Source organism: Chionomys nivalis, chromosome 10 (assembly GCF_950005125.1).
Source record: "Chionomys nivalis chromosome 10, mChiNiv1.1, whole genome shotgun sequence".
NCBI classification, from domain to species: domain Eukaryota; kingdom Metazoa; phylum Chordata; class Mammalia; order Rodentia; family Cricetidae; genus Chionomys; species Chionomys nivalis.
In genome coordinates this window covers 38,849,362-38,863,005 of record NC_080095.1, presented here as the reverse complement: position 1 = coordinate 38,863,005, position 13,644 = coordinate 38,849,362, and the positions used below count along the sequence as shown (strand labels likewise).

The window sequence follows — 13,644 nt, the reverse complement described above, 5'->3', positions numbered from 1 at the left end:
CTGTGCTTGGCCAGATCTCAGGTGGGGAAGCTCTCCCTTCCCCTGGTCCTCTCAGAATGAGGCTGCACTTGGAGACACGCCTTTAAAGACGTGATTAAATTAAAATGAAGCTGTCACTCTGGGGCCTCATCCCTTCTGACCCCCTAGAAGAGAACACTCCAGGCACAAGAGTTCCCTGAGAAAAGACCGTGTGAAGACACAGAGTAGAGAAGCCAAACCTACCAGCACCCCCAGAGCTGAGAGAACAGTGAGATTGTGTTACCTACTTCCGTCCCGGTGTGTATTTTGTATGGTAGCCCTAACAGGCCAGTAGAGCGCTCGTGGGTCAGTGGGATGGCGAGAAAACCCCTAGGGGGGATCCTCCAGACTGCTCAGAACTTTATCTTGGATGCCCCATCCTGTAACTTACCATATTGTCTGTCTGAGAAGTGAGCCATTAGTCCCATCCACACTGGACATGAATATCACAGACCATCTTGCAGGCTGCCAATCAACAGTGGTTTTGTTTTCATGTGTGTGCTACTTAACAAATAAAGAACATTAAAGAGCTGGCCAGTTTGGAGGTGATTTTACATGGCAGATCTATTTACCAAACACTTGGGCACCCTCATAGCGGTAGGTTAATACAGACTGCAGAACCATTCTGTGAAACGAAGGTTGTGGTAGAGATCTAAAACCCTGGCTTGTAGGATAAGGTTCTCTGAGGGTAGAGAAGAGCACTTACGAGGTAGGATAAAGATAAACAATACGATGAACCCTCAGCCCAAGTGTCACGTGGTGCCCTGCGTGCCTGCCGGCTCTGGGGTGAGGGAGAGATGCAGGGGAAGCAGTACTGTTGATTAGAAGAGCTAGGCAAACTCATACAGAACATCCTCCGTGGAGAGTGAGAAGACAGTGTACAGACAGTGAAGCCGCACAGGACTCCAGCTTTAAGAGCTCGCGTCCTCACGAGTTAGGGAAACTGCCCTGACTGTACTCAGGTTGGTGGCCGTAGAGGGGCGTAAATGAGAGGAGGTTAGAGACGGGCGTGCAGTGCACCATAATCCTCAGCAGGATGAGGCTGTGTGAGACAGCCAGTGAAGAGCAATAAAGATGACTAAGGGGCTGGGTGGATTAGCTTGGGTGATAAACATGAAATAGCAGACACATCCCAGAACCTTGATGAATTTACAGGAAGAGGTTTGCAGGGGAAGGGTTGGCGATTGTTGAAGCCCAGCTTTAGTTGGAGGATCTGGAGCACATCTGCCTGATGATAGCAAGCTGGCATCTGATGCCCCAGCAAAGACACAGGTTCCCATTGGCTGTATAGCCTCTAATGACCTCTGACGCCCCAACGAAGACCCAGGTTCCCATTGGCTGTAGCTCTAATATTAATAGCATCATTGTCAGTGTGACTGCTCATGCTGGTCTAAGCGCCAGCGTCCATGTGACAGAGCTGTCACTGTTCCCAATGGAGGTTAAACTTCATTTCCCACAACCTTAAGGAACCCTGATATGGGGGTGCCGGCATCCTCCCCTTCTCTTTCAGAGTGTCCTAAGAAACAGCACCTCCCTTGTTGCACTGGCCATGGCCTCTCTTGGGTGGGCCTCGGTTGTCAGGGAGGGAGAGGCTGTTTCCTGTTAGCTCTTGGTTGCAGGATGACAGACTAACAGACAGATCCTAGGGCCCATCTTTCTTTTCCTTACAAAGACATCTTGAGGTTTGCATATTTGCATACAGACTACCTGAGGAGTGCTCTTAACCTAGATGTCTCTGTGGTGCCGCTTTCCGAAATGTATTGCTACGTAACAAATGGAAGAAGAGCTGAAAGCAAAGCAAAGTCATGCTCCTGTCTGTGTGTCGGCTGTCATGAGAAAGGCACATGAGCGGCAGGACCAGACAGCTGGAAGCCCCAGAGCAGAGGGTGGGAGAGACGCTTGAACTTTGAATCTCTTTGTTGTTGTTGTTGTTGTTTTAAATCACGTTTACTTATTTTGTGTGTACACATGCACGCACACATGCATCTCTGTGTGGTTTGTGGGAGTCAGTTTTCTCCTCCTACCATATAAAAGCCAAAGATAGCACTCAGGTCACCAGGCTTGCTGGCAAAGCTCCTTTCCCACTGAGGACCCCTGCTTTATTCCAGTTTGGTTGTTTAGTTTGAGCCATACATGGCTCGGTTTTAAATACTTCTTTTGTTTTTTTAAAGAAAAGGTCTGGAGGCCAGGGCTATGACTCATGGGTAAGATCACTTGCTGTGAAAGCACGAGGCCTGCTTTTGAACCCGCAGTGGGTACCATAACCAAATCAGGCTTGGCTGCACATGCCTGCAACCCCACTGTTGGGTAAGCAGAGATAGGCAGATCCCAGCCTAGCCGCAACAGCAAGCTCCGGGTTTAGTGAGAGACCTGCACCCCCCCCCCTCCGCCAATAAGGTGAGCAGTGATAGCAGACAGCATCTGCTGCCCACTTCTGATATGAGTGTGTGCATCCGTGGAAATACACCTGCACACATACATGACACTTGCCATGCACGCACGCACACACAAAACGGAAAAACCCTGGGTGAATGAAAGTCAAGTTACCGTCATAGCCTTTGAACCCAGATTGTTCTCGTGAATTAAGTTCATGTTGAACATGAATTCAGAGGCTGTGACAGTAACATGACTTTAAAATTTGTCCACCCAAATTTTTAAATATTTTATTTTGTTTGTATATATGTATGTGCACCACACACATGCCTGGTGCCACGGCACTTAGAAGTGGGCATCCGATCCCCTATAACTGCAGTTTTGATGATTGTGAAATGCAGCCTGACTGCTGGGAACCAAACCTGGGTCCTCTGCGAGAGCAGCAAGTTCTCTTAACCCTTATACCATCTCTCCAGCCCCAAAATAATTTTAGAAAATTAAATTGGTGATCTAGCGAAGGTTGGAATGGCCATTTCCTGGCAGTTCTTCCTCAGCTCTTTCTCTCTGTGGTCTCGTTGTCTTCATTACGCTTCTCCTGAATTTTGGCTTTTGCCTTCACTCATACAATCCTGGTGTCTGGATCTCCACTGGTGGTATCTAGAAGATATTTTTGTTGGAAGCAGCTGGACCTGACTCCGAATACCCATGCAGGGAGTTTGGTTCACGCTGCTGGTGAGTTCCTATACTGTCTGTATTAGTTGCTCTTCTCGTTGCTGCTACTTATTACCTGACCGAAGCAGGGCGAGGGACCGGGGTTTGTTTTGGTTCAAGGTTGGGAGGGCACAGTCCTTCATGTGGGGAAGGTGCGGTGGAGCTCATGCCAGCAGGAGTGTGGCTGGAGACTCCTCACATCCCCATAGGCCAGAAGCAGGGTCAGCTTATAAAATGCAAGGCCCACCTGCCCTTTACCCATGACCTACTTCCTCAGTAAGGCTACACTTGCTAACGGTTCCAGACCCTCCTGTAACAGCACCATGAGCTAGGGACCAAGTGTCCAAACGGGAGCCTGTGGGGGACATTCCCCTGTCTCCATTCCTCTCTGCCTCCTGCTCTTTCTCCCACCTTCATCCATTTTGATTCCTGTCATGGCTTCGTTGACCTCATTGTCTCTTACTTTCTGTGGCTTCATCTGTGTGGAAACATCATGGAATGCGGGGAGTGAACAGCTCCAGCTTTGCTCTTGACAGTCGAGGGGCCAAGTCCAGGAGTTGTGCTCTTTCTACTGAAGTAGAAGCATCCCTCAAGACAATAGTGGAGGACTTGGCTTACATGGCAAGGTCACCTCTTGAAGGAGTTGCTGTGGTCAAGGGGATGTGGACTTGGGCCAAGTGTTGGCCACCTGCCAGCTTTTGTGATCCAGGGAATATGGAACTATTTCCAGTCTGGCCAGAATAACCTAGTTGACATCAAGGGAAGGGGGTAGGACACTTTCCCAAAGGGGCTAAAACCATAAGCAAACGAGGAGTGCCATGGACCAGACCAAATAGTCAAGTCCCCTACATTCCACTTTGACTTCTGTACAAATGCAGGCTTTGAGTACGATAAAGGAGCAATAAGCATTTCGTGTCATGCCTGGAACCAGATATGTTTGCCTGTGTTCAGTACACAGCGGCATCAAGCACACTCATGTTGTGAAGCTGGCACCACCGTCCATGTGCAGACTTCATCTCGCAACGCTGCCGCTCTGCACCTATTAAATGACTGCCCTGAGCCACCGTTCTCCTTCCCTTCCCTACAGGTTTTACCACCTGATGCCTCACGTTAGTGAGAATGTGCATTATTTGACCTTTTGTGACTGGCTTGTTTCACTTAGTGTAATGTTCTTAAGGTTCATCTGGGTTGTAACATGCGTCTGAGTTTCCCTCCCATTTAAAGCTGAATAAGACTCTATCGTGTGAACGTGCCAAGTTTTGTCTGTCTGTTCAGCCAGCAGTGGCCCTTGGGCTGCTTGCTGCCGCCTTTGAGCTAGGTGTTAAATGTGGAGCCATACGGTTAACTTCAATCCTGTGTTTGTTTCTTCTGTACATATACAGAGGAATGGAATTACTGGATCGCATGGTAATTCTATTTCTACGGTTTTTGAGGACCTGTTCATACGGTTGTCCTTAGAGACACTACCATTTTACATTCCCACCACCAGTACCCAAGAATACTGTTTCTCCCACCTGCAGCGACACTTTTGTCTCGGGGGCCCCTTGTCCATACTGCTGGGTTTCATTCCGGCATTTTCATATGTGCACATAATGTGTTTTGATCGAATCCACTCCCCTTTAATTCTTACACCATCTTGTGTTCCCAGTGATCCCCTTCCTCTCAACTAGTGTACCCTCTATTTTCATGTCCTGTTTTTGGAGGGGGGCAGTGAGTTTAATTAAGGTGGCTTACAGGAGTGTGAGTGAGGGGTTGCTTCCAGCCCCCTCCGATGACTGTGGTTCCCTTACAGTGCGTTAACTGAAGCCGTGACACGTTCCGTTGGCAGCAACAGCCTTGTGACGGATGAGACAGGCCTGGCCTGTGGTGCTGCTCAGCGTCACCTTACAGGGATTAAAGCTATAGGTGAATAAACTCCCAAGGAAAGAGTGTGATGAAGAGCAGCTCAGAGCCCCGGGCTAAGAAAGCCCTGAGGAGGCCCAGCAGCTGGCCCCTGTAGACATCTGGGTATTTTAGACCCCAGAGACGCATGGCATGGGGATGACTGTTGGGCTTAGATGATGAGACAGGTGCCTTTTTTTGATTGTCTGGGAATGGATTTTTGTTTAGATTCTTTCCTTGTGACTCATCCTCCATAGAAGCCTTCTGAACGTGTAGAGCACTGTCATGTAGCAACCTCTGACCTTTGTCCAGCTCCTTCCACATTGCCGAGGAGGGACGTAAGCACAGGGACTGTGGTTTGTCTACGTTTATTTGTGCGCATCTCAGCTGCTCGGGGTGATGGCCTGGGGTTGCTGGAGGCCAGGTCTTTGGAGATCCTCGCATCACGAGTCCTGCCCCACTGATGCCTGGGAACTTAGTCTCCTCAGCGCGTGCCATCTTCCTCAGCAGCTTCGGAATAGAATACGCCGTCCCTCTCGGCTTCCTCTAAACTATTAAAGAATTCGGTGATTCCCTCATGGGAACAGTGGTTTGTTTTTGATTTTGTATTTTGGTTTGGTTGGTTGTTTTCTTCTTGTTGTTGTTTGAGACAGTTTCACTATGTAGTTAAGGCTCACCTTGAACTCTCTATATAGCCCAGGCTGATATAGAGCCTAGGGTGATCCTGGCATCTTAGCCTCCCAAGTCCTGGGATTACAGGCATGGGTTGCCATGCCCGAGTTCACAGCAGGGACTTTTAAACTATGAGCTGTGACCTAGCAGTAATGGGTCACTGAATCAATTAGCGGGTCACATTTAGGTTCGTGAGAACTAGCCAGTGGCATCATGGTGGTTATTTGAATCCAGTTGTGGTATAAATCCACCACCAACACAAAGTTGGAGCTTTTGTTTGCTTTATCAGGGAGAGATGGCCTAACAGTTGGTAGTGCACTCGGGGTCACACCTGTCAGCAGCCCTCCAACCCCAGCGGAAGGAAATGCAATATAGAGAGAAAAGTACCAGGGACCATGTATAGCAAAGTACTGAGGCTTCTGTTGAAGTCATGGCATGTATGTTCCATTTTTGTAACTGTACACCTCAGTCCTAAAGCAGTTTAAAGGCCACCCAGGTCTCTTTGTTTACCCAGGTCTCTACATCTGCCCAGGTCTCTACGTTTGCCCGGGTCTCTATGTTTGCCCGGGTCTCTACATCTGCCCAGGTCTCTACGTTTGCCCGGGTCTCTATGTTTGCCCGGGTCTCTACATCTGCCCAGGTCTCTACGTTTGCCCGGGTCTCTACGTTTGCCCGGGTCTCTATGTTACGTTTGCCCGGTCTCTACGTTTTCCTGGGTCTCTACGTTTGCCCAGGTCTCTACGTTTGCCCAGGTCTCTACGTTTCCTTCCGACCTTTCTTGGGCAGCTGAAGCCCTGCTTTTCTGATTCAGGCACAGGGCTGTGCCCAGGCCCTCTCTAACCCAACAGTGCTATGTCTACTACAGGAGGGTGGAGCTGGGTTTTTACAGACTGGAAGTCACTGTTCTAGAGTAGACAGAAGAATCCCTGCTGATGGGGTCTGTCTGTCCTTTTGGAATCAAAGCTGTGTAAACTCCATTCTTAAAGCCCATGAAAGATTTACTACCATAAACTGAAAACACATTAAGAATCATTAAAGCCCAAAGTTGAGTCATAAATAGCAAAATGGGATAATAGGCTCACTTTTCAAGTGGGTCAGTGGATAAAGACACTTGTCACCAAGCTTGACGACCTGAGTTCAGTCACCAGGTCCCACAGGATAGAAGGAGGCAGCTGCCCCCCTCAGTCTGACCTCTGACCTCCACATGGCTGTGACATATAAATATGTCCAAGAGTAAACGTGAGAAGAAGTTGTAGTCAGATTAGAGTCGTGGTTCTGCTTCCTCTCTCCATCTCCAGGACGGCCTCCAAGGGGACCAGAAGTTTTTCATAAAGCAATTATTCTTACAGTGATTATTTTACAGTTTTTTAACACAGGGTTTCATTGTTCAGCCCTGGCTCGCCTGTAACTCAGAGATCCACCCGCCTCTGCCTCCCAAGTGTTGAAATTAAAGGCGTGCACTGCCACACCCAGCTACAAATCTAAATTTGTATATACAGACAGAAATAATCGGATCTACTTAGGTAGACTGTGCTTCCAAATGGGCGCAATAGTCACAGCACGGAATTAGAACCCAAGAAGTTTCATTTAGATCAGCTATGCAATTTTTAAATTTTCATAAAAGGGTAGCTATTAAATATACTCATGCCAAAAATAAAAACAAAAAATAAGAGGCCGTTGCACATGTAAAGTGACCTTCCCTCTGAATATCACTGTCTACGTGCAGGGACAGGAAGAAATGTTCCACTGAGACGCATTGGAAAGTTGTCTAGAGACACCTGTTTCTGTTCCATGATGTTATTTTACCAGTACATTTATCTGGTACTGTCCTATTAAGAAAATGAATCACAGTAAGAAAACTATAATTAGAGGTTAGTAAGAGTCAAATATGATTTTAAAATGTATACGTTTTCCTAGACGAAGAGTTAGCCTGGTGCAGTGGTGCACATCTGTAATAGTAACACTTAGAAGGGGTTGAAACAGGGTCAAGAGTTCAAGGCCAGCCTGGGCAGACTTTGTCTCAAAATAAAAAGGCTTATTGTATAAAAACGATAACAGAATTCCTTTAAATAGATTTATACTAAAAATCATTTGCTAATTCGCAAATAGAACATCTCGGAACTAACATTGGCGCTGACATCATGGCTTCGACCAAGTGCCTTCATCACAACTAAAAGGGGTTCTGGGAGCATTTGGTGTGAGAGCCAACTCACTGCTATGCTGGTCGGGCTTAGCTCTGACGACCATGCCCCAAGGCTGCCTTCTCGTTACCCCAGCTGACTTAGCTTTGAAGACTATGCCCCATGGCTGCCTTCTCGTTACCCCCGGCTGACTTGAGAAAACCCTTGCAGCTGTGTCTGCCAGGCAGGGTTTCACGAAACAGATCCGACACTCTTGTGCCTGTGTTGTTCATTCCGCCACGCTGGATCAGTGCCCGGGAAGGTGAGGGGCAGAGCATGGCTCTTGTTCCAGCTGTCCCTGTCTGCTAATGTCACTCAGGATATAAATAAATGGATTAATTCACTTCCCTTTTCATCAGACTAGAATGATGCCAGAAGAGACTACCAAGGCCTCTTTGACCATTTGGAAAGGCCTTAGGGACTATCCTAAGAGAGAAAGGTCTTTGCATTTAGATAATTAAAAACAAACACAAAAACCCCAGCACCTCATAAAATAGGCATGGTGGTGTGTGCCTATATTCTCATTATAGGCAGGAAGGTCAAAACTGTAAGGTCATTCCTCTGCTTGGCTATATAACAAGTTCTAGCCAGCCTGGGATACATACGACAGTGCTCAGCATGGTGTAAACCATGGTATAAAACACAGCCTCTGCACTTCCAAGAGAATAACGGGTGCTAGACGTGGTGGCTCATCCCAGAAGTCCCAACCGTCTGTGAGGGCATCCAGGTGGAGGCCAGAAGCAAAAGAAGCCACTGGGATGGATTTCCACGACCCTCCAGCCCTGCCTGCCATCCAGGCACTGCCTCCTGGAGAGCAAGAACCAGAGCCTGGTCCCGCCTTGGCAGTGCTCTGTCGGGAGTCCTCCTAGTGCTCCGTGGCGGATCATTCTGTGTGGTCATAAACACAAGCCGGGCGCAAATGGAAAAGCGGGCTGAAGGAAAGCTGGGTCTGTGGAAGTCTGCTCTCTGTGGACCGGTATAATGTAGTTTCCAGGGGCATGCAGGGGTAGTTGGGGGTCAACCCCAAGTGTGCCTTGTGATTATGCTGCTTGTTGCTTAGGAAACAGCATGGTAAGATGTCACTACGTGTGCCAACAAGCACCAAGTCCTCACGTATGAGCTGCGTCATCCCAAATACATGGGTTAGCAAAATACAAGAAAGAATGTTGAGGCCAGGACGTCAAACAAAAGCAGAAGAGGATGAGAGTGACAACCTAATGGGTGACTTCAAAGGACAGCTCGCAAGAGTTGGTTCTCTCCTTCCACCGCATGGATCCCCGCGATCCAGCTCGGGTGATCAGGCTTGGCCGCAAGCACCTTTACTCACTGAGCCATCTTGCTGACCCTAGAGGAATCCTCCTTTAACCCAAACCTCAAATGATTCCCACAGGTAAAACCCTACGAAATGAAAGGTCACAGTTAAAATAATAGAATGGATCAGTAACCAGCAGTATGAGCAAAAGCCGACAAGGCAGCCGATGCTAGATCTGCAGGGACCAAGACACTGAAATCACCACTCTTCATGGCTATAGAAATTAGGGGAAGAAAAAAAAATGAGCAAAAACAGTAGATTAGAATTGTGATAAGCACATGTTCAAAAGAACCATATGTCACGTTCAGATTTGAAAATATGATGGAATTTAACAATCAGTGGATCAAGCTAGGTAGTGGTAGCACACGCCTTTAATCCCAACATTCAGGAGACAGAGGCAGGCAGATCTCTGTGAGTTTGAGGCCAGCCTGGTCTACAAGAGCTAGTTCCAGGACAGGCTCCAAAGCTACAGAGAAACCACGCTGTCTCAAAAAAACCAAAATAAATAAATAAATCAGTAGTTGGCAGATTAGACCCAGCTGACAGGGACTTAATGAACTCAGAGGTGTGTCTAGACAAATTATCTGGAATACAAAATCAAAGAAGGAAAGAGAGAGATGGAAAGTCAATTGAGAAGGCCCAATGGATGTGTAAGTGGAATTCTGGAAAGAAAACACGGGAAAGGACTGATGTCTGAGAAGGTAATGACTGAAGATGCCTCAGAAGTGATGGAAAGTGCACATGCTGTGGACTTCAGAGAGAGCAGGGTCACTGTCTCCAAAAGCAAGACAGAGAGCCGAGGAGGAAGCCAGCTAGCGATGACCATTGACCTTCACCATGTGCACCTCAACACACACACATACACATACAGGAAAACATACACTTGAGAAGAATGAGTCTCAGCAGCCTCCCTTGCCCTGGGAATTGAGCAAATGATGGGAAGATAACCACGAAGAACTTCCTGCTGATCATTTCATTCATTTATTCACGCGTTCATTCTTACAGCACCAGGGCTCAACCTTGGGCTCCCACGGCTCATGTCGGGTGGCTTACAACCGTCTATAACGCCGGCTCCAGGGGTTTTCTCATGGTTCTGGGCATATACTCATAGCTCCCTCCCACAAACATAATGATAGATCTTTGAAATAGAAATGACTATTTATTAACCCAATTTTAAATTAAAAGCAGTCAAGGAAATGATAGAATTCAGAGCATTGCAACCGAGGAAGGACTGTGGCTGGCTGGTGGGTTACCTGATGCACGCTTGTCCTGAAGCCCAGTGTATGTATGGGGGTGAGGTGGGATGGGGGTAGGCACAAGGCAGGACATTATCTGACAACCTGACACTCAAGATTGAGATCTCAAGAGCACATTAAAAAATACTGTGGCTGACCCTGAGCTCTGGCAGGGAGAACGCTTTTAGTATCCTCTGTTTAGAAACATGAGGGTGTTTGTTTTGAACAAGGGAGTTTTACTCTACTGTTGCCTAGGCTGTCTTTGAACTCCTGGGCTGAGGTGATCCTCCTGCCTCGGATTCCTGTGTAACAGAAACTACCAGAAGGTGTCTAGGCATAGTGAGGAGGAATGAAGATGTTTTCATACTTGTGGGCATGGCGGCTTCATTGTGGTTCCAGCTCTGCGGAGACCACAGCAGCGGAATGGCTTGAAGCTAGGAGTGTAGAGTCAGCCTGGGCTACACAGCAAGAATAATAGGTAAACGAGAATAAATGGTTTTGCCCAAGAAAAAAAGCAGAGACACCCAGGATGCAGCAGCACCAGAACACAGGTCGTTTAGGATGCCTTGAGGAGAGGATTAGAGGGTTGTGTGCTCCAGAGTGAGCGTCCTTTGCCAGAGACCCTGCTATGCGTTAGGAACTATCCTCGGCCACTGAGCGCTTGACATTCTCTTTTCCAGATCCCACTCACTGACCGATGACCCGGAGATGGGGAAGAAGAACCTGTTGCGCACTCCTGGGAGCGGGATGGGGACTACGCCTCCACGGTGCTGCCAGGGGTCCATAGTATTTTTTTGCTGCCTCAGAGTCCCCAAGGCCTTCAAGCAGAAGTGGCAGTATATGGTTGCCATCAGCCCAACCAGGGCAACAGGGAAGCAAATCCCCTGGGTTTGGTGGAACTTGGCAGTGGGGACTCTGGCCTGATGTGTCATGTCCCCTTCAGAGCGCGAGTGTGCCTCCCCTGCCTTCCCCTCCCCACCCCGCTAGGTCCTCTCTGTCCCTCCTGCTGCTGCTCCCAGATGATATAAAAGAGGCTCTTTGGCTATTTGCATCTGGCTTTTGCTTCTTTTCCAGATTGAAGTATTAAGTTTATTTTATTTTGTACGAGCTTCAGATCCCAACACCATCCACCAAACTTGATCTTCCCTTGGGGTAGAGGAGCCAACAGCACCAGTTCCCCAGAGTGGGGAAGCAAGCAGGCGACTGCCATGGGACAGGCGCCTTTTGGAATTACTGACTTCTAAGATTAATAAAGTAATTCAATTTTTCTTTCCTTTTTTTCCATTCACTAATTTCCCAACAATCAATATTCACAGTCAGGGCTAAAATGGAACCAACATTTCATTTTGTTTCATATCTCACTGTTGCACAGTTTTTCAGTTTTCGTTTTAGAATGGGAGCTATCAAGAAACTTAGCAGATGGGAGCACCAGGCTAGTTCCCAGAGCCATGGAACTGGTGTGTGCCACCACTCCCGGCGTGTCCTCCAGCAGCCTTATTCACTGTGGTCCTGAGTGGGGTGTGGATGTGCCCACTTGCACCCAGCCTCTCCACGCAGTTGCTCCCGGTGACTGCAGCACACATTAGATCTTCCCTCCAACGTCTGCTGAGAGTCGGACTTTCAAGAAACCCCCCATCAACCGTGTTGAAATCCAGACAGAAAAAAAATGACACCTAAGAAGACAGATGGGTCCTGTGTGGTGGCTCATGCCTCTCATCCCATCATGAGGAAGGCAGGGGGATTACCACGAGTTAGACACCAGGCTGGGCTGGACTTTGTAGTGAGTTCAGTACTAGTGTGGAAGTCAGAGTCCCAAGACCTTGTCTCAACAAACGGAAGAAGAGCAGGGGGTGAAGACAGAGAAGGGGGACTTTGCTTTCTGTTTAGTGCATGAACTGGGTTCAGGCACAGTGGAAGATTAGGGCTCTCAAGAGCAGGATAGAGAAAGGTTTCCATGTAGTCTAGGACCATCTTAACTGCTCACTTGATCTGAGCTGGCTAGACAACACATTCCTCTCCGGTTCCTGCCGCTCTCCTCAAAACAAGTGTGTGCCATTGAAGATAGTGGTTCAAATGGCCCCAGTGCTTGTGAGTGGCCCAGGAAAGGGAAGACTAGACTGCAGACCTTCCCGTGTGCTTGTACATGTTATTTGACATGAGTAGTGTCTAGCGTGAGAACACCTGTAATCATGGTGTGTTCTTTAAGATAGCATCAGGAAGCATATCCAGTTGCCTTGGTTCAGACTTGTAGCAGGACCCTGGGAGACAGGGTGAAAGGGACAGAAAGATTATTTCTTGCATCCTTATTGATGCTGGAAAGGACCTGTATCTGATGCACTGTGCTTCTTCCCCAAAGGCAATTTATGGAGGCAGCCTGGACCCTGCCCCAGTGGAAGCAGACCTCTAGGTCTGTAGCCTAAAACTGTATGTTACTTCTGTTTGTATTCGGTTTTGTTAAACCTTGTTTGTAAGTCTTTTGTCTGCATGTATGTCTGTGAACCATGTACCTGTAGAAGCCGGAAGAGGATGTCAGACCATCTGGAACATGAGTTACAGTTGAGTGGGTTCTGGGCATTGAACCCCAGTCCTCCAGAAAAGCAGCCAGTTCTCTTAACATTTCTTAAGCCCCATATTGTACATCTCTTCTGAACATGAGAGACTTTCCTACTGAAGTTTGAGGATAACTGTCACAATTAATAGAATGTAGTACTTGGACCAGGCATGGCGGTGCATACCTTTAATCCCAACATTCAGGAGTCATTTGAAACCAGCCTGATCTTCCTAGGTGTTCCAGGGCAGCCAGAGCTACAGTGTAAAAACCTGTCTCAAAACTAAACTGGCTGACATGTTGGCATATTGCTCCCACCACACACACGCACGCATGCACTCACACACATAAGACAGAGTACTTCCACAACCAGGGACGGGGGCCACTGTATAAATGAGTTGGGCCTGAACAAAGCACAGAGATAGTCTTAGTGGCTGTGGTAGTTTGATTGTAATTGGCCCCCATAATATAGGGGTGGTACTATTAGGGGGTGTGGCTTGGTTGGAGTGGGTATGGTCATGGTGGGGGTGGGCTTTGAGGTTTCCTGTGCTCAGGATACTGCCCAGTGTCTCAGTCTACTTCCTTTTGCCTGCAAGATGTAGGACTCTCAGCTACTCCGCCAGCACCACATCTGCCTGCATGTTGCCATGCTCTCCGCCATCATGACAATGGATTAAACTTCTAAAACTGTAAGCCAGCCACCCCAATTAAACG

The 13,644-nt window shown here is 48.0% G+C and overlaps 1 protein-coding gene across 11 annotated transcripts in view; it reads left to right on the top strand.

The window, feature by feature from the left end:
- The window catches only part of Ttll5 (tubulin tyrosine ligase like 5), a 258,328-nt gene extending 244,763 nt beyond the window's left edge, over window positions 1-13,565 (top strand). For 4 of the 11 annotated variants that reach the window (XM_057782731.1, XM_057782729.1, XM_057782727.1 and 1 more), the window contains one exon: window positions 11,063-13,548. Coding sequence is in view for 1 of the 11 variants with exons in the window: in XM_057782733.1 (XP_057638716.1) it covers window positions 11,063-11,076 (14 nt within the window). In the remaining 10 variants the exon portion in view is untranslated. Of the gene's footprint in view, window positions 1-11,062 lie in introns of all 11 variants that reach the window. The other 7 variants (XM_057782726.1, XM_057782735.1, XM_057782734.1 and 4 more) reach the window with 4 other exon arrangements.
- The last annotated feature ends 79 nt before the right edge of the window (window positions 13,566-13,644 follow it).